Genomic DNA, 25935 nt, shown 5'->3' with positions numbered 1-25935 from the left:
ATACAGTTGGGTTGGACATTTTATTATTCACACTGACAGGCTTGCTCTGCCATGTGCAATGCCTTTGTAGTCTCAAGTTCCTCAAATTTTTGGAAAAGTCTTTATGAAAGGTAAAATTTTTTTTTTGGTTGCAAGACATTTCCAACAAGTTTACCAAGACATTAGCATGGTACCTCCTGCACTTAAATGTGGTCATTTTAAGTATTGATATTTATGTGTCCAGCTTATAATGAAAGGTCCAGCCATGCACAAAATCAGGCTTAGTCTATTTAAGGTTTCCAGTGTGAATCTTTGGAGATGTCGGTTATTCAGAGGTGAGTGGATTATTCTAGTCCCTCTTATTGCTGTTGCTGCAGAGTTTTAGGAAGCTTTTCTTTTCGTGTGACCCTAAATACCTTACCTTTGGGAGAATTCTTAGGTTGTTGATCTTGAATTTGTTCAGAAAATGAGCTGGATGGCTTAAATAAGTAAACAACATGGCAAAAATATTTCCTTTCTTTTTTCTGAGTTTTTTTTGTTGTTGTTTTTGTTTTTGTTTTGGTTTGGTTTTTTTGTTATTTGACTGTGTGTGTTGTTGAAAATGTCAGTGTGTCCTTGCAGGGTGCAGTGCAGTTTGGGCAGGACTGGGACTCCGCGGTGGTGTTCCGGCAGCCCAGTGCTGGTCGGGCTGTCACGTGGACAGGACACGGCTTTGTCCGCGTTCCCAGTGGAGCTGGGCTGAGATTTGCCATCAACAATGTTCCCTTTGCCATGGACTTTGATATCATAGTTCGTTATGAGCCTGAGGTACTTGTGATGTCTTAAGTGTCTTGTGATGCTGTGATAGTTCAGGGTCTATTTTTGTGAAAAACGGGATGAGCAACTTGTCCTATTCTTTATATCTAAAATTAAAATTGCTTGCCTTTTCAACCAAGTTGCCTTACCAACCAAGTAATATGTCCTCCACTGACCCCCTTTCCACTCAAACATGAAAAATCAGCACTAAAAGTGTTTTCTAAGCATCAATCAAGATGTCATCTTTTGAATGTTTCTCTTTTGGACCTTTTCTTGGACTAGACTTTTACTCAAAGATCAAACACATGGAAAATGCAGTTCCTTTAAGACAATCATCCTGTATTCCTAGCTGGGATTTTTGGGGCAGTTAAACATGCACAGGCAGGAGTGATTTGCATAGATTATTTATCCAGGCCTTTTGCAGGCATCCTGCTTCCCAGCTGTTCCAGCTGGACTCTGAAATGTGTGAAAATTATAGGAAAATAGCCAAATTACTATTTTTTGCTTGGAGAAGATTTCTCAATGATGATGACATGTCTAGGGAAATCTGTTCATCCAAATCTGATTAAACTGAGTCCTCACCCATGTCTTCAAAAACACAAGCAAGTGGTTTTTTGGTACCAGCTTTTGTATACGCCTTACTCTTTTGCAGTTCTCTGGGACAGCTCAAGATTTTCCTGCTGTCTATTGTATTCTGCTCTCTGACTGTTACTCTGAGGCAAAACAATTTCCCAGTGTCTTAAAACATGGGAACAATTTTTCAGTGGGCTGGTTTGAGGTAGCTTTTTCTGTCTAAGGATTGAAGAGTTGGGTTTTAAATACATTTGTTTCAAAGTCTTTTATGTTTATTATTTCTTATTAAATGTGTGAGAAGGCAGCTAATGAAGGATATCTCCAGAATAACACTGTGCTAAGAAAAGAAACAACTCCAATGACTCTAACAGAGCTGTTTCCATTTGAACCAGCTGAGGTCCCATTTCCGTCTCTGCTTTTCATTAGCCATTGCAAATACAATGAATTTTTCACAAATGACATTGTTTTTCAGTGCTGTAAAGAATAAAGAGAAAATCTGTTTTGTCACTGCAGTGTGCAATCATTCAGATGGCTTTCATTAATCCTTGCAAAGGGAAAGAAGGTTTTTCAGATACAAAATATGGCCATAATTTTTGTCTTTTGTTTATAGTTCTTGGAAGACTGGCTTGCAAGTGTTGCCATCCAGCCTGCTGGTATCTTGTCAGGTCAACACTGCAAAAACAAGGTCCTTTCACAGGAGCCACATGAGTTGCCTCTCCCAGCGACAAAGAGGTCTGACTGTTTCTGTCTTTTTGCCTGTAGATCTTCTGTGTACAAATCATTTACTGAAGCACTGCGGAGCAGCACATGTGTGGGAGCGTGGGGATATCAGAAACACATGTGTGGCCTTTACTGTTACTGGCACACCACAATATTACGTAGGCTCTAAGGAAGAGTCTGATGCCCCAATCCTGTCTGGCAAAGGTTTGCCAAACCAAGGAGAGCAGACTGAGATCCAGCTGTGGTTAGTCGTTGCTCTGGTGAAGAACCAACTGCAGCTGCTTCAGTATAGAAAGGAAATACTGACTTTAAGTCACTGTCCAAGTCTATTTTCAAAACTAGCTGTTTGGCTTGGACCTGTGTAAAGAACAGAGAGAAGCTAAGAGGATGTGACCAATGTCTTGATCAAATAGGGGCAGGAAAGGATGAATATGAGCAGTGAGTTGCAACCCCCCTTGCTTGAAGCAGTAAAACCTGCCATTTTCAGTTTAATCTCCCCAGGTTTAAATTGTGCTTGGTGAATCATCCAGCAGAAGCCCTGCCTCTGTCCCAAAGCCTGCAAACATGGGGCTGGGTGCGCTCCTCACAGCAACAGGGCTTGCTCCAGGCTGCAGGCATCAGTTTGCAGGCACAGAGGGAAGGGAGAGCTCACAACATCCAGTAAACTTGCCTTGTCCTGACTCCTGGCTATAACTGTGCTTCATTTCTGCTAAACAGGATTGCAATTCTGCAAACTCCAGTCTGCCTGGAGCCGGGAACAGAATATTTTGTGGATGTGTATTTTTCTCAGCTCTCTGCCTCTGACAAGAAGGCAAAATCATTCATCTTGATTGACTCAGTGAGTAGTTCTGTCACAAGTCCCTTGAGGTTGTATTTACACAGTGATTTTTTTTACAGACTTATTAGAAGTATTTTTAAATAATTTATAGTGTGTTTTAATAGAAATCCAGCTTGTTTTTCTCCATTGGCGCTGTTTGCATAATTTTGTATGGAAAGTTATACTTGTTGCATATATTGCATGTATCTGTTGCTCATTGATCATGAACACAGTCCATGTATTTATGCTGATAAGATGCTGTGGCTATGGACATAGATTTATGCAGCTCCTCATCACTTAGGTTTTTTCAAATATCTCTAATTTGTCAGGATCACGGATATTTTTAAATATGATATTGGAAAAGTAAAATTAGTTGTGTACCTCCTGGGAATCAAGTCCAGATATTTCCCTAGTTTCCATCAAGTCAGGAACTGGGTGTTGGTTTTGGGTCCTTCTCTTGAGAAAAATATTTTTAGGTCTATTTCTCTAATTATTCCTGTAGAACTGGACCTGGCAATGGCTGGCTATACTTGGACATAGAACCTTCATCTGATTTTTCTCTATCACAGTAATACAAGTAAATATTTTGGCCAGATACTGCTTTTGGAGTCACTAACACAGCACAGCAAGACCAGTTCTGAGCATATATCAGAGGTCTTATTATAATTTTATTTTTTTAAGCACAGTCTCTCTTATTTGAAGAACTCAGGGAACATTTAGACCTTCAGAATAAATGTGAATTTAGATGACAGGATGGCACAACTGCAGATTTGGAAAACCAGTGCTCCAGGCCTCTGTCATTGCAATGATATTAGGAGAATGTGGGAAATTCTGGTTTTCAATATATCTAAGCAAAAATATTTTCTTTTCTCTCCTAACGACAAAGCTTGGACTTATTCCCAGAATAGGCTCTGTGGAGAATTTGTGCAGTGAAAAGGATTTAGATGAGTACCAGAAGTATCACTGTATTGAAATTGCATCTGAAGTTGGGCCTCACGTCCTGCCCGAAGCGTGCGCGCGTCTCATAGTGAGCTTGTCAGCCCGAATTCACAACGGCGCCGTGGGTAAGGATCAACCTGCACAGGCAGCTCTTTGGGGCAGTTGCTGCTTTTCCCTTGAGTTTGTAGGATATGTTGACAGTAGAGCTCAGCCTGCAGTGATGTAGAAGTGAAGCTGGTCAGCATGTGATATCCATGGATGCGCAGGGTATATCCCGCTGAACCCTCAGCGTGCTGCAAACATCTCTTGGTGGCATGAATCTCGGAGTTCATCACTCCTGATGGGCTGCATGGATCAGCATGGCAGGGACCATGGCAGTGATTTTGTGTCTTCTGAAAAGCATTTGAATCAGATGCCTTTACTATATGGCCAAGGCAGTAATGCTCCTACTTTTCTAGCTGCTGTAAAATGACAGAGAAGTTTCTAAGCCCTCTCTCTAGATGCTGTGGGCCAGCTGAATGCCTTGGTTCAGATTCCAGACATGATGGTACATAAGTTGGTGTACTGGAAGAGATTCACCAAGAAAACCTTGATGATATTCCAGCAAGAAGGCAGTGGCAGGTGGGGTTTGAAATTCCTAGGCAGCCTCCTGGACCCACCATGGAAAGATTAGCTGGGCTCAGGGAATTTCCCAGGTATTTGGCCTAGAGAAATGGAACTTCTCTGCACTTCCAGTAACAGGAGGGGCCTTTCTGGACAACTTTGATGGCCAGCTTCTTTCAGGGAGCCTAGCAGCAATGCCTCCAAAGTGGCAGCATCTGCTTGGATTGGGCGATTTTTAGGATTGGTGCCTCACTCAAATCGCAGGTGATGAGGTCACAGCTGTTAAAGCAGTGAACCCCTCATTTAGGCTTGGGCTGTGCTAATTCCCCATGGGCCTGATGCCTAAAATGATGAGATTCTCCCAATGAAATGTGGCACTTTGGTTTTCTAGTGCTTCCCAGAGCATCCTGGGCAAACATCCTCTGTGAGTTAGCAGTGCATCTTCACTCAACAAGTTAGTCCAAGGTGCCTAGAAGGAAACAAACTGTACACAGATGCAGACTAAATACTGTTTGCAGGTTATGTCCAGTGCTCCAGCTAGATACAGGTTTATAGTAAACGTTTCTAGACTTCAGGATGTCTCTAGTTGGATCTACACTTTGCTACTCCCTTTCTGTCCTACCCCAAATGCGTGCTGAAGGCAGTACCTTGAATGTGGCAACTGCAACACCAAGACTTGTGCTGGTGCCTGATATCCCATCACCACTGATGCTACACCATCAAATGATCTAAACTATGGCCCTCAGCAGGTTGGTGAACCCCTGAGAAGAATAATCAAGCTCTTTTCTACCTATTTTAAGGTGTGAAACCTGCAAGCTGATGAGAGCAGTAAAACTCTTTGACAACCAAACTAGTTTTGATCTTCTTTTTCCTTGCCAGCATGTAAGTGCAATCCCCAAGGGTCGCTGAACGCCACCTGTAGCAAACTGGGGGGCCAGTGTCAGTGCAAAGCCAACGTCGTGGGACGCTGCTGTGACACCTGCTCTGCAGGCAGCTATGGCTTCGGCTTCCATGGCTGCTACGGTGAGTGCCTTGCAGCCAGCACCACTACCAGCGCCACTAGCTGGCTCTTCACGCACATCCCAATTGTTAGGGCTTTGAATATGTTTGTATTCAAACGTTTGTGAGAAAAGCTTATGTGCGAAGCAATGTAGAAAACATTTCCACGAATAACAAATTCTCCATCCCAGCTGCCTTTGAGCAGCGTCAGCCATGAGATGGGCTGGCAGGAATGCTTTAAGGACACGGCTTTGCTTTCGGTGTTTTCCAGCATGCGAGTGCCACCCGCAGGGCTCGCTGAGCCCGCTGTGTGACCAGGTGACGGGGCAGTGCTCCTGCCGGCGGGAGGTGGATGGCCAGCGCTGCAGCCGCTGCCTGGCGGGGTATTTTGGGTTTCCCCACTGCCGCCCGTGCCCCTGTAATGGCCACGCGGAGCTGTGCGACCCTCGGACCGGGGAGTGCCTCAGCTGCCGCGGGTTCACTGCTGGGAGCCACTGCGAAAGGTCAGTTTTTGGGCAATGCTGCAAAGCTCCACCAGACACTGGGGGTCTCCAAAATGCCTGTGGAGCTGGGGACCTACAGTTCATCAATGACCTTAACAGGAAACAGTACCTAAACCAGGATGAAACTGGGCCTGGCTGCCGAATGTCAGGTTCCTATTTCTTTGGCAAATGCAGGTGGGAATGTGCATGCAAACATTTCTTGGAAGGAAAACATGTCTTTTTCTTTTTGCTTCAGGTTTTGAGAATGCAGCTTTGATTTTCTATTTTAGAACACCTTTGAAGCTTGATATATCTCTACCAGTTGATGGAGATAGCATTACAATGATCTGGAATACTAATTTCAATATATACATATGAATTGATTCACCTGCATGACAATTTGTCCTGTGTGTGTCGACTGCTTTGCCAGGTGCATGGATGGCTATTATGGAAACCCTCTAGATGGAGAACCCTGCCACCCATGCACGTGCCCAGGGACACCTACAAGCAATAGGTATTTCGCACATTCCTGTTACCAGGACTCCCAGTCTGCACAGATTGTCTGTAATTGTCTCGAGGGATATTCAGGTATGAAGCAAAATAAGGATTGGTTTTGATACTACTAAAATTAATGTAAGACAAAAAAATTATCATCCTCCACCTGTCACGTGGTCAGAAATGACAATGAGGTAATGCTAATAAAACAGCTAAAAGAGTTGGCTCTCAAGTTTACTGAAATTATGTGGTAAGTTCTGACTAGGAAGAATGGGAATTGCGCAGTTAGTGTTTTAAAAAGGGATTCACCTATGTGGATATAGAGAAGTCATTAATTATTCTGAAGTCACTCTCTGGAAATCTCCTTTCCAGAGGTATTATGTTTATCTGGTGGGGAGAGGGCGGGAGAACTGCAGTTGCTTGTTACCTCTGAAAAATAAGCATTGCAAGCCCAAATGGGAATGATTAGGGCATCCAAAAGAGCTGATAAGATTTCCTAACCAGAGAAAGTCTTTCTCCATACAGAGGAAACTCTTTGACATTATGCCTTAAAGTGACTGCTTCATGGTTCAAATGGTCACTTTAGAAATGGGGTTTCTATTCTCAACTGTCTCAAATGCAGATATTTTTGCAGTAAACTGATTCCTCATTTCCTAAGATCTTGTTGGCTTAGATTGAATTCCTGCAGGGAAAGCTGAAGATATTTCCCTTCCCTTGGGCATTAGAATGATCTCCTCTGATGGAAACAAAGCTTAATGGGAAAGCACTGCTGAAAATTTAACCTATGCTGTCATCTTTACTTAGGCAACGTTCCTTTGTAAGTCAAGAGTGGTTTTGCTTAAGTAATTGCTGTAGGGCCAAAATAATTCATTTTGGTGCTCTCCCAGGGGACTTCTGTCCTCACAAATCACTGCACTCCTCAGTTTTGGACTTTATTGCACCTGCTCCTTTCCAGCAAGGCTCTTGGTCACCTTTGTAGCAGTGGCCTCACTTTCTCAGAGACTGAGAAAGGCTCTGGGTCCTGAGGAGCACAGTGAAGAAACAGAGTCCTTAGCTGAGGATGAACCAGTCTATGTGGTTCCAGAAACACCAATCTGGGTTTTCAGCCCAGAATGGTTTCTGAGATGAAGAGGTAGCACCCAAATCAGGGTGAATGGAGACAAAATGCAGTAATAGTTGTAATGCCAGCAAGCAAGGACAGAACATCAGAGTTCATCTGAACTCCTGTGTACCCCCCACCCTTCAATGCTGCTTTTGAAGTGAAGGGCCAAGGAAAATCCTGCAAATATGGCTAACCCTGACTACTGCCATTGAATGGACTTCGACAGAAAAAGATGTTTGGAGGTGTTGTACGATGGGGAACCCATTTGCTCTTACAGAAAGGACTTCCTTGGTATAAACAACTTGGGATGAGAAGGGTGTATTTCCATCAGATTTCAGTGGGGAAGTTATAATTTAAACTGATCAGAGAATTAAAGGGCAATGGTCTCAAACAGGTGGATTTTTTCCATTGGAAATGTGCATTTGAACAGACAGTCTGAATCTTCTAATAATATTACTGGAAATTACATGTTTCACTTGAATTCCCATCAGCCAGCAATACTTTTACCTTCCTCTGGCAGGCAATCAGTGTGATGAGTGTCCTAGTGGGTTCTACAAAAACCCCAGCAGCCCTGGGCTTGACTGTGCACCATGTCCCTGCAATAACAACATTGATTCGACAGACCCAGAGTCCTGTAACAGGGTCACAGGGGAATGCACCAAGTGTATACACAACACCCATGGAGCAAACTGCCAGTTCTGCAAACCAGGTTATTTTGGCTCAGCCCTCAATCAAAGCTGTCAAAGTAAGTAACAGCACTGCAACTGTGTTTTACTACCAAGAAAATGTTTTTTAAAAATAGGCTATAGGGAAAGGCTAGACCTTGGAGGGAGGACAAAACTAAAGCAGATAAATAGAGAAAAATATAAGAATCACAAATAAATTTCTCTATTTACTAAATAGAAATATATCAGTGATTCAAATAACTTGACACAGCATCTAATTAAATTATTTGTCATCCAAGTCTCACTAAATCTCATACTGAGTATCACTCCTAGGAAAGAGTCATTTGTGAAATGAAAGCACTACTCTGTTAGAAAACTAAATGTGCATTCAGCTTATTCAGGAAGGAATCAAAAGTAAAATCAGTGATAATTGTTTATCCATGTTGCTGCCTGATGCCAGCTAAGCTCAGTTAGAGCTCAGTTAACCAGATGATCCCTTGCTGAACTTCCTGCCTTACCAGTTTTCATTAAGTGGCTAGAGTGAGAATGTTCAGGCAATTTAATAGATTCCATGAGGACATGTCAGTAACTCAGCACTTTGAACACAAAAGTAGGAGTGTAAGGAAAATCAGGCAAGGTTTCTTCCCATTTTTTCTCTATGCTCACTTTCACAGACAGGCCTGATTGATGATTTAATTTTTACAGACAAGTTAATTATAAGTATAGTCAAGAAACTGTTTTTCTGGGAATGTCTAAAATACAGTCCAGGCCCATCCCTCGTTCATTCTTGGAAGATGTCTGTTAGAAATTGTTAAGCAAGAACTTTTGGCTCCTCACAAGGAAGGCTTCTTATCTTACTTGGCTTACTGGGGATTCCCACGCTGGATAATGCCTACTGTAAATCAACTTATCCTTACCCAACATATTTAACATGGCATCCTAATAAGATTCAAAATTCACTGAGCCTTCATTTCTTTGTGTCTGTATTAAGTGTTGAACATTCTCAGTAAGTTTTCTCAAAGCCATATATAAGTTATTACAGAAAGACAGGTAATATGTATGAGATTAAACATGTTCAAGGTCACTAAAAGTAAACTTACAGTGTGGGCTTTATATCCAGCTCTGATTGTCCATCAGCTGCTGTATTACTGCCTGCTGTAGTAATTGTCCTTCTTTTTCCAGGCTGCAAGTGCAATCTGGCAGGTGTTCACCCTGCCATGTGTCCAGGGGGGGATGCAGCCTGCCTGTGTGACCCAGCCACAGGAGCTTGTCCCTGCCTGCCCAATGTGCTGGGTGCCACCTGTGACCAGTGTGCCTCTGGCTACTGGGGCCTGGCTAGTGGGAATGGATGTCAGACCTGTGACTGTGATCCAAAAAACTCCCAAAGCAACCAGTGCAACCAGGCAAGAAAATTACTCTGCTTTCCAGGAATGAGGGTGCTGGTGTTTTGACATGGCAAAGTGGGTACCCTCTTATAAATGAGGATTTTTTTTTGTCATATTCCCTGAAAACAAAAAATCCTTTGGAAGTTTGTAGTTGGTGCAATCACACTGTGAGTCATTAAATCAAAAGTGTTGTTCTGATTATGTGGCTTTGTATGTTGGTCAGCAATTTCTCTTTGCATGTTGTTTCTTTGTCAAGTGGATCTTAGAAATACTTTGTAAAGGAAAAAACAGCCTCATAAATATGCATATAGAGAAGAAGGAAATCCAAGTTTGGACCCTAGACTCTTATGAGTATTTTTTGAGTGTTTATTTTCATAAAGTAGCAGCTGTGGCCATTACATTAACCATTCCTCATCTATTGTAATGCTAGAGTACCTTTCCTCATCTTTAATTACTGTGTACATTTTAGGGCTAGAATGTAGAAAAAATTAAACAGCATTTCAGAATAGGGAGGTGAAATTGTGGTCCCATGGAGTCAACAGCAATTTTGTCATTGACTTCAGAGCACCAGCAGCTTATCCAAAACTCTTGTTGGTGTATTTGCACATTTTTCTTTCAATATGCTCTCTGTTTGTTCCAGTTTATTCAGTAGATTTATTATTTTTTATAGCAAATTTGGTTCTTGTCCTCAAAGAACTACTAGCAGTTATCAAAATTGTAATTCCCTAGAGTTTAATTTAATAGCTGAATTACAAAATTTTTTTTCTAGGGCAATGTGCATAACATACCCTCAAGGTTTTCAGTTACAATTAATATATTGTGTGATTTAAAGTTGAAATGTTAGGATGAGTACTTAGACCCAGCAAAAATAAAAAATAAGTCTGTTTTGCCAAGGAAAAGAATCCTCTCAGATCATAGTCAGAGGATGAGTTCTCAAACAGCATCAATAGACTGGATCATACAAATCTCTGACATTAGTACAGTAAAGCCATTTCTTAGAGCGCATTTTGTTTTCAGGACCTTCAGGAGGAAGACAGGAAAGTTGGGCCACTACTGTGTAAGCCATGGTGTTCAAAGACTGTGGGCAAGCAGTGTTGCTGAAGTCCTTGTACAGCTGAAATAATGTATATCCAGCCCTATGGCTCTGCTGGAAGTTATTCAATCCTAACTGTCTTTACAGCTTACAGGCCAGTGTCCATGTAAGCCAGGTTACAGTGGAAGATGCTGTAATGAATGTGAGGAAAACTACTTTGGCAATCCCCAGATGCATTGCGTCTGTAAGTATTATTAAGTGGGACAACAGGATTAGAAACTGTCTCGACATAAATGCTTACCTTTTATATTCACAGGGGAGAAAGGGCATACATGTAGAGAAACAGCCTTTTATATGTTTGTGTATATGAGATGGGCAAGTGTTTATATATTTATATTGTCATTTCAATGGTTAAGATGGAAGTCAGAGATGAAGAAGAGTCACTACTGTGCACTCCACCTTGCTCCAAATCAAACACTGGTTTGCTTTTGTTATCTTAAAATGCACCTTTTTCATGCATTAATCCCACAGAAAAGGAACAACTGGATGTAACCTGCTGTTCCCTTCTTGCAGCATGTGAGTGTAACCTGGAGGGGACCCGCCAGCCCACGTGTGACAAAGCCACCGGCGCGTGTAACTGCCGCGCTGGTGTCACCGGCCGGCTCTGTGACCAGTGCGGCCGCGGCTTTGAGAAGGACTTTCCCTCCTGCCATCAGTGTCATCTTTGTTTTGATCAGTGGGACACTGAAATTGCTGCTCTTGCTCAGACTGTGAAGGGGTTAATGAGGTTTGCAGCAAAGCTGGAAGACAGAGGAGGACAGATGCCCAGCTGTGACATGCGCTTCAAAGCCTTTGAAGATGCCATTTCTGAAACTGAACGCATTTTGAGACATCCTGTCCTTTCACTGCAGGCCCTTTCAGGCATCAGGGAATTCCAGGGCTACCTTCAGTAAGAGCTAGGTTGCTCCTGAAAAAACCCCTTAGCTAAGAAACTGTCTTCCCCAGAGTCCACCAGCCATCCCTACATATCAAGTCCCACTTCAGATCAGCACACAGATGCTGGTCTACTAAGTTACTGTTTTCAATAGCTCTGTGAACAAAATCATCTTTAATATATGCCTAACACATACAGACATCCACTTAAATGCTGGAATTTTCCAGTTCATACTAAAGATTTTCTAAAAAAGCCATACAATTAAATGTTTCTGCTTATCTTTAAATATATCTCTTTCCCTATAAAATATTTTGTAACCCAGTTCCAGTTTAAGAACAATCTGGTCTGACTTCTGCATAACTGTCTTTTCCCCTTCAGACAAAAAGTTGCACAGATGAAACCCCTTCACAGTTTGCCCTTTGAGTTTCCTGGTCTTAACAAGAACATAGAGGATATTGGAGAAGAAGCCAACCTAGTGTTCGAACTTCTACAGCAGAAAATACATCTGTATCAAAGTTTTCAGTACCTGAACTTCAAAGGTAAGCCAGCAATGAATTAAAATGGGTGGACATTTTCCCTGAAATTTTGGAATGCTTTCTCATCATTAAACCATACAACATTCCAAAGATCCCTCGATTTTAGCTTCCTATGGTAGCACAAAAATGTTGACACCAGCGACATTTTATACTTACTTTCCAAATTCTCTTGTCTTAAAATACTATGATTTCCAGCATCCCAAATTTCAGATGTATGTGCCACAGTCACATCAGTCAGAAGTCTCATAAATCCAAATGCTTACATCAGGATATAAAAGAAACACAGTTTCAAAGTACAGACTAGCATGCAAAAGAACAGCAAAGGATTCCCCCCATCCATGTCTGACTCCTCTTGCTCCTAGGAATACTTAAAGAATCTTGTACAAGAATCGTTTGTTTAATTAAAGCATGGTGTCATAGTGCAGCTTCTTAGTGTTCCCATGGGAAAATATTTGACTTTATGTGGGAAGAAGTAGCTCTCCATCATCAAAAAATGTGAAAGCAAAACTGAGCTCCTTGGCATGTTTGAAAGAATTACATCCTCCATTCTTAGGCTAAGTATAGTCTCTATCAGCTGCTAATAGTTGTAATGATGATGTCCCATACTGGTTTCTGGAGAAAAATGGGGATATATCAGGCAGGGATCTTGAACAGATGCTAGACCACCCACAGTGGCAGAAGATGGTCAGCAGAAGCCTCTCCAAAGAGATGGCTGCCATGATATTAACCCCCAGAAGTCAGGGTGCTCACTACAGAGGACACAAGCTACAAGAAATGCACTCCCACTTACAGTTCCTCTGTGTTTCATTCAGGCAAGAAAAGCTTGGCCCAGGCAAGTTTGTTTTTTCGTTTGTTTAAAAAAAAAAAAAAAAGGAAAAGTCAACAAAATGCAAAGTGGAGGGAATGGAAGAGGGGGAAAGAGGGATTAACTAAGATTTAGGTCTCCCCTGCCCTGTTGTACTTGGCAGCACCCTGGAGCAGCTCCTCAGCTCAGGTCCCTCTGCAAGCAGCCAGCTCAGCTCTCCCAAGCTCTGCTTCTCAATCCAGCTGAGCCTTGCACAGACTGAGAAAGGCAGAAAGGCAAAGAAACAATAAATCCCGGGGAGGTCAGTGGATGCAGAGCTGAAGCATCCATGGTGCTCTCTGGTCACATTCCAAACCCACTTCATCTTTTGGCCTCTGGAGACAGATAAACAGCCCTATAAAAAGCACATGGGAGTCTGGGGAGGGGAAGACCTTGAATTTAAGACTAATTTCCTATCAAGGCCACAAATATTCATTGGTTCTGCTACCAAGCATCTAATAGCACAAAAATAACATTTCCCTCAAGATAACCAGCTTTTCTGATACCCACGAGAGAGACTGGCTCCTCATTCCATCTTCCTTTCAGACAAGCAGCATATCCTATATATGGCTCTGTCTGCTTTTTCCTTTCCTTTTTGCTGAGGTGGAGCAGGATATGGCCACATACATCATCTGGGGCACATCTGGCACTTGTGCCATTGACGCACAAGGAGAATGAGCTCCTGCCTACATCTCTTTGCAGAGAATCAGGAGTTGAAGTTTTCCTCACAGGTATACAGCTAGGTGCAGCTAGATGACATGGAAACAGCAATATCTAATGATAAATTAAAACCATTGGAAAAATCAAGACACAAGTGTCCTTAAAAGAATGTTTGCAGTCTATGAGATCTCATTAAATTATGGCTTTCCAGTACTGGCCCCCAGCTTTGCAGATGCTGAGGTACAGTAATGTAATGAGAGAAGCTTCCTAGGCTGTAAATCAAGCCTGGGCTAAGACACTGTGTTTAATGTAAAGGAACTTGGAATCTCTACAGCTCCATCAAAAACCAAATGTGGAAAATGCATTTAGGCCACTTAATGGAGAGCTGAACCACTGTGAAATATTCCTGCAATGGAATTGTTGCACAGAAAAAAGTCTCTGGCTTAGATGAGGAGTTACAGCAGTCTCTTGCCAGGTATTTTGTATTAAGAGCTAACTTTAAACCGTATATTGTTTCCAAGAATTACAAGATAAATAAATAGCCCTGGTTCCACATGATAACTAAACATTGTTCACCTTCAATCAAAGCACAGCCAAGGGCCTTAGAGCCTGAATCAGAGCACAAAGGACTTGAATGTCTTGTCTTTTACTTCATCTAGTAACTGAGTCAGTTACCAGCACAAAGAGATCAGAGACCTCCAATGCATTTTCACTTTCACATCAATTCTGGCTCTGGACATATTTCTGCCTAGGAATGTGGGGACAAATCTGGTCTCTCTGGAGATCTGGGAAACCTCGACAGCAGCAGTAACAGCTTTAAATTATGTGTGTTGCAAAGGGCCTGAATCCTTTTCTCAGGCTATTAATCTGCAAAAAATGTAATATCCTCCAACCCTTTTGAGCCTACTTAAGAGAAAGTTTTCATTAACCAAACAAGACTCTTGCTGGAAAACATTTTTTGCCTGGCCTATGAGCTTATTGTGGAAGTGGTTTTTTTTAATGAATCAGTCCTGAAACTGGATTTTCCAGAGACAAAAAAGCCCTCATATATTCCCATTTGTAATGTCAATTTTGGTCCCAGTCTAGCAGACCACTTAACTCTTGGGTGTTAAGTGCTGAACAGAAAGGACAGATGCTTTCTTGACTCCCAATCAGGGAGCTAATCATTTCATGACAACTGGCAGAAACAGTTTTCCTGCCTAAAACATAATAAATGTCAGGAGCTTTCATCCAATCAACAATGGCAGCAATGCATGAGCTACTGATGAATCCAGATCAGTAGCAGTTAGTGCCAATAATGGGATCTCCTTCATACTTTTGTTTATTCTGTTGCCTTCTCAAACACCTTGGCATCCTATGGATGACATAGGATCCACCATATATTCATCTAGTTTAGCAGGTTTTATGAGCATCAATAACTATTTCTATTTGGCAACTGGATAAGTAAAGGATTAAAAAGCTTGGCTGAGGAAATGACAGTTCCTGTCCTGCCCTGCTGTCCCAAATCAAACACCAGTGAATCACCTGTCAGTCAACAATTGTCCAGAATTCAAGTAAATGCACAAACTGAACGCAACCAAATGCACTTGGTACTAAACTCTGTTCTGTTGGTACAGAGGCCGTCAGCAACATTAGGAAACACTCTGAAGTATCATTGCTGGCAGAAGAGAAGACCAGGGGAACAACCCCTGTTGTTGGACACTCAGAGTACACCAGGAACGACGCACTCGCTTTGTTGGACCATAAGGTCTTAAACACAAGCAATGTGCTGCAACAGCTCAGAATGATCAAAAGCCCTGACATCCAAAACTTGAATGAAAAGGTAGGTGTTGTGGTTTTTGAATGAAAGCTAAAAAAACCCCAAACAAACAAACAAAAAAGACCCACCAAAACAACTCTTTTTTTGATGTTATAGTAGGTTTTATTTTAAAAGGCTGCTTACGTGCATTTTTAAGTCTGGAAATGGCACTTCCTTGCCACAGCCATGCAATCACATCAAAAACAGCTGCACTTCCCAGCTGCAGATATTTCTAGTCTTTTGGAAGCCATTGTTCCCAGTATAAGGAACTGTTTAAGTACTCTCTAGTCTCAAGAGGACGTCAGAGTAATTTTGGAAAGATTAATGCAAACCTCCTCCATGAGGAAGTTAAACTAAGCAAAGTAACTTTGTCCTGGAGTGGGTGAGGAGTGCTCACATATCCTTTGTGTCACCTCTGGGAAAGAAGGGGATTTCTGTTCTTCTGCAGGGCAGAAGTAAATACCTGATAGTACCAATTCATGACAAATCTGGAAGAGATCATCCACCTAAGCCTTTAGGTTTCATATCTGTGTCAAAATACATGGAGGACTAGACATGGCACCTTGTTCTGTTAGAGGTTATCTGGATCCTTTAGAAGAAGCCATTGACCCGTGGGCTGGATATATAGTTAGGGAATGGTTTCAGCCTTTTTGCTAAAGAAGAGTGAAGCAAGGGTCTTAGTGTAACACATGGAACCTAACAAATGGCTCCTGCAAGGATGTTCAGAGCCATGGCCTGCTATTGCATCCTTCAAATCAGGGGAGAGTGACCTGTAACTGCTTGTGATACCCATCTTTATAATGACCAGATGCTGTGTCTTAGGGAAAATCCCATCCCATATTCAATGTTCATAAGATGTCAAACGTCTTCCTTCCCTCAGAAATGTATCTCAGGCCCCCAGAGGAGTCCTAACATAAACATCTTCCTTATTGCAGATCTGTGGTATTCCAGGAGACCAGCCATGTGCAACAGCAGCCTGTGGAGGAGCTTTGTGCCAGGACAGTCATGGACTAAGGCAGTGTGGTGGCCCAGACTGCACTGGAGCTCTTCCTCTCTCCTCTGAGACCTTTAGGAAAGCTGAGGAGAGTGCTGTGTTGCTAAATAACTTGACTACTCAGCTACAGGAAACTGAGAATCAGGTGCTGTATATCAAACCCACATTTGTTCAGTGAAATGGATGGAGGATAAGATTTGGGAGGTCACAAATCTGCAAAAACTCACCTGCTCTTTGGACAGAGAGTGGTGATATAGTGATGGACTCTGTCTCAACATCATACACCTATCACGATTCAGTACCAGGTGCCAGCCCCACCGAGAGATTGGCTTTATCTAGATCTTCTTCCTCACAGCTCCTAAGATTTCAAAAGTCACGGTGGCCTGTGTCTATGGGAGTGGGCGATTTCAGGCTAGTATTGTCTATATTTTTACTGGGAAAGATTCAAATGGCACCATTTGTCAGTAGCCTGACATGCTTATTGCAGTGGGATTACTGCTGTGCATGGCAGTAAGCTCTATTTATACAACTGCATACTACTCTTATGTTTGCCAATAAATTCTGAAAATAATTTCAAGATGAAGCTTTTCTGCCCCCAGTAATGTTTAGGAGGACATCAATTAGTCGACTATACTGCACAGTAGCAGTGAAAAATTCAAGCTAAGTGTGGCCAATGCAACACATGCCAAGGAAACAAAACAGACAAATCCCAAAGCACCAGTAAAGAGTTTGTTCTTATTAACAGTCAGAGATGACGCCTGTTACAGTTATAGGCAAAGCACATTTTCCAGCAGAAATTACATTCTGCTGTGGCTTTGTCCTGCCCCTGCAGGATGCCTGGGCATCAATTTCCTCTATTTAAAATGCACGAGACGCAGCATCACAGCTAGCTGGCTTGGAAATGAGCAATTGGGGCACCACCCTGGGGCCCCAGGACACGGAGAAGCGGCAGCCAAAGGCAGCTGTTGAGCCGGGGAGCGCCAGCCAGGCTGCCGGGACATCGCCTCTGGGGCGTGCAGCCCCAGGCACCTCCCTGATAATATGAGTGAACTATTTTGAGACATTTCGGAAATAAAAACATCAGCATTTTTCTCATTGCATGGGGAAAGACCAAATCTCTTCCCTCTGCAGACCACAGATGTGCCCAGGCCATTCTTGAAGGCAATGCCCCTACCAAAGAAAAGTACTCTTGGAATTTGATTATTAATCTACAGTTCTCATTTAAATTATCAAGAATACCAATTTAGTGGTGAAATGTAACTTTTAGAGACAAGCCTTGAACTGTACCTTCCTTGTATCCTCTTAAAGTGATTTTTAACAGCAAGTCCAATATGAAAGGACAAGTGAAATTACATTTTCTGTAATCAGAGCTGAACCTATTAAGATCTGCTTAGATCTGAATCTGATGACTGACATGCTACAGTACTGCAAAAATTGTTGGTACTCTTTTTTAGAGACAGAAGGGGGCTGTGGTTTAGCAGTGGCTGCAGAGAGAAAAAATGCTTGATTTAGTCTTTTTCTGAGGCCAGATGAAGACCAAGATGTAGCAGTTTCTGAAGTTCCCCAAAGGGGTCTCCTACTACTTTTCAAAGACACATCAAGTGATTCCAGCTGAGGCTTGGATCAAAATCACCTTTGTGTCAGAGCCCAACTCGCAAAGCAATGACAGATAACCTACAGAAAATGGCACTGCTGTTTCTAATAATATTTCCAGGTTGAAAGCATAAGAAAGATGGCAGAAGACAGCAAACTGAAAGGCTCACAATTTAATGGGCAACTGGAGATGGCTACGAATCAAATTGAAGTTGACGGAGAGATCACTAAGGAGTTCATCCAAAAAGTGAAAGACTTCTTGTTAGGTAAATACGCAATGTTCTTTTTGACTCATTTTTCATAAATATTTCATTAAAAAAAAATATCCAATATTATACAGCATAGTAGACAGCCAGAAGATGATCTAGCTGTGTATGCATGAAATTTCTCATCTGCCTCCTGAGCTGTGTAAACTTTTTCAATCCCTTTTTTCTAGTGCTTCTTTCTCCCAGGTGACAGTACTTCGTGTCAATTTTACAATATATCTATTACATTCTGATTATCATCTTTTATTACTGTGTTTAATTTGAAGTAACTCCCTCTGTTCCTGGTTTATCTGAGTAAAGGACTACTAAGATAATTTCATACAATATATAATGGCCAGGCATGTCCAATGCATCCTCAAATTGTTATTCCACCCCCTTCTTCCAGGCCCATAAATAGAGGCTCTCAGTAGGGAGCGTGGGAATTAGGACACATCCCACTCCATCGTCTCCATGAAGCTGTAACTTGAGGAATCAAAGGATTCTGGTAGAACTTCACAGCTCTCATAAACAAAAAATAACAAAACAACCTTATATACCCTAAAAATTGTCCCCTCTCGGAATTGCAGAAAAATGCTGTAGGAAACAGATCCTAAATTTTTTTACCAGATGCACATCAAAGGGTTCAAATGTGGCAGGATTTTCTTCAATCTCTTCAGTGTAGCTGATCTGATAAATTTCTATGGATTGCAGTCTTTTGGCATTCATATCTCTACATCCAAATGGGAGCAAGGGCAGAGGACAGAGGACTCCTTTTGTTTGGAAAAATTTACAGTATTTTATTGAACTGGGAGATTTAGGTCCATTTAATTCCTTCAAGAGTTTCAGATTTTTATTGATAGCCACTGAATATTTCATCTTTCACTCTTCTTTTATGTCTCTTAGTAGACATACAGCATTTATTAACAATTATAAAGGAATTTTTTTTCAAATCTTTGTTTTGTTAATTGAAGTGTAAGAACAGGAGAAGCTGAAAAGCATACAGTTACATTAAAGCTGCTGTACTCAACATTGATTTTAATGGTGATTTTGGATCAATATATTGCTACAGAAAATAGCTCTCAGGAATGCACTACTGTTTTCACACTAAATGTCTTCTATTTAATTCTTGCTGACTGACTGGAGATTAACACAACCATTTAATGTATCTCAACTGCTCTATCACACAAGGGCTTGTCTATAAATGGAAGTGAGCAGAAAACAAAACTGATGATGTGACTTTTCAAGGCATTGACTACTCTGTGTCTGCCTCTGCCTCTTAGCAAAGAGCAAGGACAAGCTCATTTGTAATGGAAATTGTCAAAATATGAGGTTTTTTCTATTGTAAATTCCCATTCTATGCAAGTCTGACCCAAGTTCCCTCTGCAGCTTAGCCTCTCATTAACCAGCAACGGAACCACTTTCTCAATATTGTGGCAACTCCAGGGAAGGGATTACACCCACTGGCCAGCTTGGAAATCTCCATTCACACCCCAGCCTCACCAGCACCTCTTTGATCTGTGGGCCAAGGGAGAAATGGGCTCTGACACATCTAGCTGTGCTGGGCACTGATTTAAAACCCTCCATGGGCTCTGTCCTACATCAGAATTTTAATAACACAGTTCAAAGTGGGTTCAAATCCTCATTTCAGCCAGTTCTGACAACACTAACAGCAGTACCTGGAAGCATAATATTAAATTACAAAATGTTGGAGATAATTCTCTTACTCCCTTGCTGTGCCTGTCAGCTTTATTCTCCCCCATAACTCAAAGGGTAGGCAGCCATAAGGGCCATTTGCTGGGAGGAAGGAGCTACTTCAGGACACTCTCAGCTCCTTTTCTGTTGCAGATGAGAGTGCACCTCCAGAAGATACTGAGAAGGTGGCAAATTATGTTCTGCAAATAAACCTTCCCCTGACTCCACAAGAGCTCGCAGGCATGCTTGGCAAACTCCAAAGCATTATGAACCACTGTGAGAAGTACAAACTGAATAAGAGAAACATAAAAAGGGAGGATGCTCCGACCCTGCTGATGGAGGCACAAGAAGCTCAGTAAGTATTCTCATAGTGGTGTGCCAGCTCCAGTTGGGGTGACACTGTGCACAGTAGGGCTGCTCCATATTCCTGGCAGTATCCCAGTAACACTGGAAGGAGGGTTCAGATGGTGATTTTACCTTGCCTTTTCCACAGGGCCCCTCCAGCAGGAAGGAGCCATCGCTGTTCAGGCTGCAGGAGCCAACATGGTGAAAGGAAGCAGCTCCTGACGGCTCTTGGCTTCTCTGCCTGCTGAGTCAGAGAGGCCAAAGCAGCTACTTAATTCCACCTTGGACCTGGTGGAGCATTACATCTGGCTCACTGGGTGGTTTGAATAAGGGTGATAAAGGCCCAACAAAAGAAAAAACACGTTCACCCATGAGTCTATCCTATTAGCAGTGCACCAGCAGGCAGCCAGCAGCATCCAACCTCACCTGAGTACAGCAACTCAGGTGCTCCCCCACAAAGCCCTTTTCTGAGGTTTTGCTTTACCAATTTACCACAATTTTAATGGCTGCTGTTGAGGAAACATTCCTGCATGACAGCATGGGGGCATTTGAAACATGTTCTTGCTCTGCTCACCACACCACGTTACTACACACTCTACCTTTTTTCCATTACAGCAAAGCAGCTAAAGCTCTTCTGCCAGTGGATGAAATTAGTACTAAACTAAAAAATGTCGTGAAGTCCCAAGGGCGCTCCAAAAACACCATCATAAAGTTAAATGAAGAGATACGAGGCATCAGAACACAAATCTCTGAGGTATCTTGCTGCAAATATTTTGATTTGTTTTCTATATTGACTAGAAAGAGATACTTCATTTTGAATTTTCCTTAACATAAGCTTAAGCAAATAAAACCAGAATGTGGCACAGATGTGACACCAATTCGATATTGCTTGAAGGTCTCTTAATCCACTGACAGTCCCTCATTGCCATGCTCTGCAAGCTGGATGGACATTACATAAGAAATCACAGCCTTGAATTGCTCTGTTTTAGGCTGAGAACCAAGTGAACAAGACAAAGGATAAACTAAATGACTTGTCAGCCAGACAGACTGAGATGGAAGGTGAAATTGCCACATGGCAGGAAAAAATGCTGATGAACAAGAATCAAGCTACAAAGGCAAGAGCAGAGGCAGAAGCAGCTCACAAGCGAGCCCAGAATATTGATAATGTAAGCCCTTCTGTCACATGTTAGGGAAATAAAACCTCCTCCACGTTTAATAGTATTTTTGCTTCAGAAGCATTGCCCAGCTGTCATCAAAACATAACATTTTCCTTATGCCATGCAGTGTAAAATGTCACAGGTTAAGAAGAATTTGTGTTTTATTTTAAGGCTTCTGGCATACACTTCTGTTTGCTTGAATGAAAGAAAACATACACATTTCTCTGGCTACTTCATGACATTTTTTCTTGCACTGTGTATAAGACTTGTAGTCACCATGGGCACCAATAAACACAACAGAACAAATCACAAAACCAGATATTAAAATACATGAGTGATGGAAGAAGCACCTCGACAATTCATCCTGTGCTGTTCTCCTTCAGAGAAAATTGCTGTGGGAGTCACTTGGAGTTTTTGGTTGGCTTGGTGCTTTTCAGTAGTTCAGTTTTTTGAAAATGCAGCTAGAAATTTGCTAAAATGGCAAGAACCAGGTAGCCACAGCACAAGCTTGGATCATGGCCATACTTCCAAGTTACAAGAACCATAGGCAAAATCTAAACTGTAGCCTCAACAGCAACTTAGAACAGCAGGGAACAGATTAGCCAGTAAATATTACTGCAATTGAAAATGAAAAAACCCCAGTGTTACTACAGATAGTTCATTAAATTTGAATTAAGCCTTAAGGCAAAATGAAATTTACAGAAAAGCCCTATCAACAGAAGCAAAACCAGCATAATCTTAAAATATATAAAATAATATAATATTTTCTTTATATCCTTGCCCTTCCTTCTTCTTTAGATTATTCTACTGGCAGTTTGTTTTAATTGATTTCTATCACATTTTGCAAAGCATTTTCAACGTCTACAAATTAGGGATATATTTTTAATATTTAAGATAATCAGAAATCTAAACTTTGGTTCAAAGAGGATGTTAAAAAGAAGTATTAAAACTTCCTTCTGTACATCAGATTTATTATCTCTCAAACTAAGATTAATTAATGACTCCTAAACTAAGTAATGGCATTTTGTTACAGGAATTTACTGATGTCAAAAGAAAGTACACCGTTCTTCAAGAAAAGCTAAAAACCCAAGGACCTCCAAAAGTAACACTAGAAAAAGTGAAGCAGTTGAAAGAAGAAGCAGAAAAACTGGCTGAAGAGACAGAAAAGAAGATAAAAAGAATAACAGGTGATGTTCTCACTTCCACAGTGAGTGGTAAGCACTGAGCTGGTCATGAATTCAAGGCTGAAGTCCTTGCCCACAGACACTAACACACTAAGTTCACCCAAAACTAGGTTTAAAACAATTTACCTGGTGAAAATCCCTGCCTGAAGCTACTCATTTTAAAAGTAGTTGAACTGATTAGGCTTATGTCCTTTTTCTGATTTAAATAGATTGCCATAAGCAAAGATTAAGAACTGTCCACACAGGGACCTGCAGTGATTTTCTTCAGTTTAAAAACAGGGCAAGTGCGAAACCTGCATAAAACCTGGCTGCAAATTTAGCTGGAGGCCGTGATTTATGCATTTGCTTTGGGCACTTGGACCTTCAATCCTTCCTCTACACTCTGTCTTTCCCCACACCACCCAAGCGAGGGCTCCTGTGATAGAGCTGTAGGGCAGCTGTTTTCCATCAGCCCATACTTGGTTCCCCTTCAGACGTTATCTCTGAGCAATGGCAGAACACGCCAGGTGCAATTACCGGCTTGTGGAGACTGAAGCTGACGCTGAATCTGTGGGGCCATGACTGTCAGGCAGAGGGGCCATGGGCAGTGGAGACTGTAGCCGCTGTGGCTGTACCGGCACTGCTGCTCACACAGGCTTAGAGGGTCACCAAAAAGGAGGAGCACATCTCATGTCCCTGCACACAGGGAACCTAATTCTCCTCATAGTGAATGTCTGGGCATTCCCACTGGGAACACTTAGGCCTAGGATTCTGCCAGGCTCAATATCAGAAAATGCCATGTAACATCAGCAAAACTGAAGCAGAAACTCATCCCAGGAGAAAACTCCTCAGGACAGGATCCAAATAAATATTTTGGGCACATACCTTGAGGAAAGGCATTAAGGTCATCGCAGTAACACCAAATGCCTGGGTGAAAAGGACATTAGAAACAGACACTGAATCCTGTGGATTTAACTCATCACCAATATAACCTACTCATTACATTGGTGTAGTTTCATAGGAACCAGCAGAAAACTGTTACACAAATGAGGGAGACCTAAGCCTGTCACACCCAAATTGTCTAGGCTTTACACACATCAGTAGACACACTGTTCCTCTGAGTGTTTGCATGTAAACCAAGTCCTTTAAGAGCTCCATGTCCTGCCCCATCCTAGCAGATGGACAAATCACATGGCGAGAAATTAATTTCTTCAAGGCTGTCATGCTCCTCTTGCTATCCAGAAGCCAGACTTTTCCCTCCAGTTGCATATGTAACATTCCCCATTCAAAAGAGGCTTATTGCCTCTAAAACTTCTGGGAAAAGAAATGCTGCTAATCCTTGGATTTTACTTACACAACAAATGTGAGCATCATTGCACATCTCTGCTCTTCCAGATTTGGAGAAGAAGCTTCAGGAACTGAATCAAACCAAACAAAATAAGGCACAGCAACTGAGACAACTAGAGGAACAAGTGATAGCCATTAAAAATGAAATCATGGAGCAGGAAAGCAAGTATGCAACATGCAAGAGTTAGGGTCTGAACAGACCATCAGGTAAAATGAAGCTGAAATCACCATGATTACCACGCCCTGAGCATCCTGGCACAGGCCATTGTCCTCTGGAAATATATCTGAAATGGCCTAGGGAATAATGTTATCTTTTTTTCTTTTTCTTCTTTTGTCCAGTGGGGTTCATATGGAAATAGGAAATCTCTTTAATAAACCATCTGATTTAGTAATGTGTAGTCTTTGAGGGAGCTCTACAATATACTCCTGTGCACAGTCTAGAGCTTCTTGTGGCTGGGGGGTTGGAAATGCAAAAGGAGGACTGCTCAGAGAGCTGCCGGTAGCTGTCTCAAAGACAGTCTCCCAACACCCCATGTCTTCTGCCAAACCCTAAAAAATGTGGTTGTGCCATGACCCTGCACAGGGCTGTCCAGACTTGGATGGGGCGACGAAAATGAAACCCTGCTGGCTCTTGCAGTCACCCCTGTTGACAACCAGCGCCGTCCCCAGGCATTGTCACTGCTCCAACCCCATCTCTGCACGAGGCAGAGCAGGGTTCCCTCACCGGGAGCCCTGACGATGTGAGGGTCCCGCCGTGTCCCCTGGAAATGCGACGGGCAGCCGCTCCGTGCAGCGCCGGGCCACCAGCGGTGGGCGACAGAGCCGATTCCCCAGTGCCCACTGGATGGCAGTGCTAAGATGCTTAACGCCAAAAGCAACTTAAAATCTTGTTTTTAAGGCTCCTGCAGTGCCCATTTTTCTTATGCTTATGTGTTTCACACATTTTTCATTAATGCAACCAACAACTGGAGAATAACTCCAGCTCTTAGGTGTAAGCAGTGAGTCCAAAGGGCCAGAAATGTTGAAACCAGTTTCTCCAGCCCTTCTCCCACAATGCAGCACTTCACAGAAGTCAGGGTTCACTCAGTGATTTCTTTTTGACGTCAAGAATACATGAATTGGCCTAAATTTTAGGCTGTAATTCTTTTTTTCTAATATAAATAAGGAAGGAATCTATGGTTAAGCAAATGTTATAGACATGCCAGAGTTTTAAAAAGACTGAAGCGAGCTACGCCTCATTTTCAAAGTCCCACCCTTGGTATACACACTCCTGCAGGACGCAGAGCAGACCGATGAGGGGTTTTCGCCAGTCAAAACCAGTTGCGTCATTCCTGGCTGGACTGTCCCCCAGCGAGGGACTTCATTCATCACGGCGATGCTTCAGAGCTCGGATGCAGCCCAGACCACATCTGTAAAACGAGGAATGCTCTGCGGGAAGACAGGGCTCTTAACATTTACCCATGCCAGCAGCACCCGTGAAACAATCCTTATCGATCCAACGGAGATAACCACTGCGTAGTTATCACCCTGTGTTTACAAGAGCTAAAGTTACACTGGTATGCGCTGGGGGCTTGGGTGGGAATTGCTGGCAGATGAGATTTCAGAGATACTCCTCTAACTCAAACCAGCTGTGCTCCAGGGCAATGTGCAACATGTATTACACTGTGAGACACATTCTATTGTGAAAATAATAGAATCAAATTATAATTTTGATATTATCTAACAAAGCCACCTGAATGCAGGAATGCACGGAATTTGTGGGTTAGCATTTTCTGAATTTTAGCCCTTAAAAAAAATCATCTCTGAGGTGTGAGGCTTCTAAGTTACTAGGCTGTAATCAGATGATTATATTGAGACTGACTTTGACGTAATGAAATCAAACATCTCTGTTTTACTCAGAGCACACACCAAGCTGCTCACATGCAGGTCTCCAGGTAATGAACGATTTTCTGCAGGTTTCAGTGCATCTCTGCTGGACTGCACCTAGAAGAGGAAAACTGAAGCTCTTAGAGAGAAACTCCCAATTGCATTTAAACCCAA

General features: G+C 42.3%; 1 protein-coding gene across 1 annotated transcript in view; it reads left to right on the top strand.

Annotated features, from left to right (window-relative positions):
• The window catches only part of LAMB4 (laminin subunit beta 4), a 38834-nt gene extending 14751 nt beyond the window's left edge, over positions 1 to 24083 (top strand). The window contains exons 15-34 of the mRNA XM_066182906.1: positions 601 to 786; positions 1958 to 2079; positions 2785 to 2905; positions 3771 to 3948; positions 5306 to 5449; positions 5697 to 5928; positions 6338 to 6495; positions 8025 to 8249; positions 9352 to 9572; positions 10735 to 10831; positions 11161 to 11536; positions 11900 to 12060; positions 15178 to 15383; positions 16295 to 16498; positions 18068 to 18212; positions 20037 to 20238; positions 20844 to 20982; positions 21218 to 21394; positions 22419 to 22572; positions 23944 to 24083. Coding sequence (XP_066039003.1) covers positions 601 to 786; positions 1958 to 2079; positions 2785 to 2905; positions 3771 to 3948; positions 5306 to 5449; positions 5697 to 5928; positions 6338 to 6495; positions 8025 to 8249; positions 9352 to 9572; positions 10735 to 10831; positions 11161 to 11536; positions 11900 to 12060; positions 15178 to 15383; positions 16295 to 16498; positions 18068 to 18212; positions 20037 to 20238; positions 20844 to 20982; positions 21218 to 21394; positions 22419 to 22572; positions 23944 to 24083 — 3588 coding nt within the window. The remainder of the gene's footprint in view (positions 1 to 600; positions 787 to 1957; positions 2080 to 2784; positions 2906 to 3770; positions 3949 to 5305; positions 5450 to 5696; positions 5929 to 6337; positions 6496 to 8024; positions 8250 to 9351; positions 9573 to 10734; positions 10832 to 11160; positions 11537 to 11899; positions 12061 to 15177; positions 15384 to 16294; positions 16499 to 18067; positions 18213 to 20036; positions 20239 to 20843; positions 20983 to 21217; positions 21395 to 22418; positions 22573 to 23943) is intronic.
• Positions 24084 to 25935: the final 1852 nt, after the last annotated feature.

Source organism: Chamaea fasciata, unplaced genomic scaffold (assembly GCF_029207755.1).
Source record: "Chamaea fasciata isolate MVZ Bird 193981 ecotype frontalis unplaced genomic scaffold, bChaFas1.0.hap1 SCAF_5, whole genome shotgun sequence".
Classification (NCBI taxonomy): domain Eukaryota; kingdom Metazoa; phylum Chordata; class Aves; order Passeriformes; family Sylviidae; genus Chamaea; species Chamaea fasciata.
Note: the sequence above shows the minus strand (reverse complement) of the source record. Positions and strands in the feature narration are given on the sequence as shown.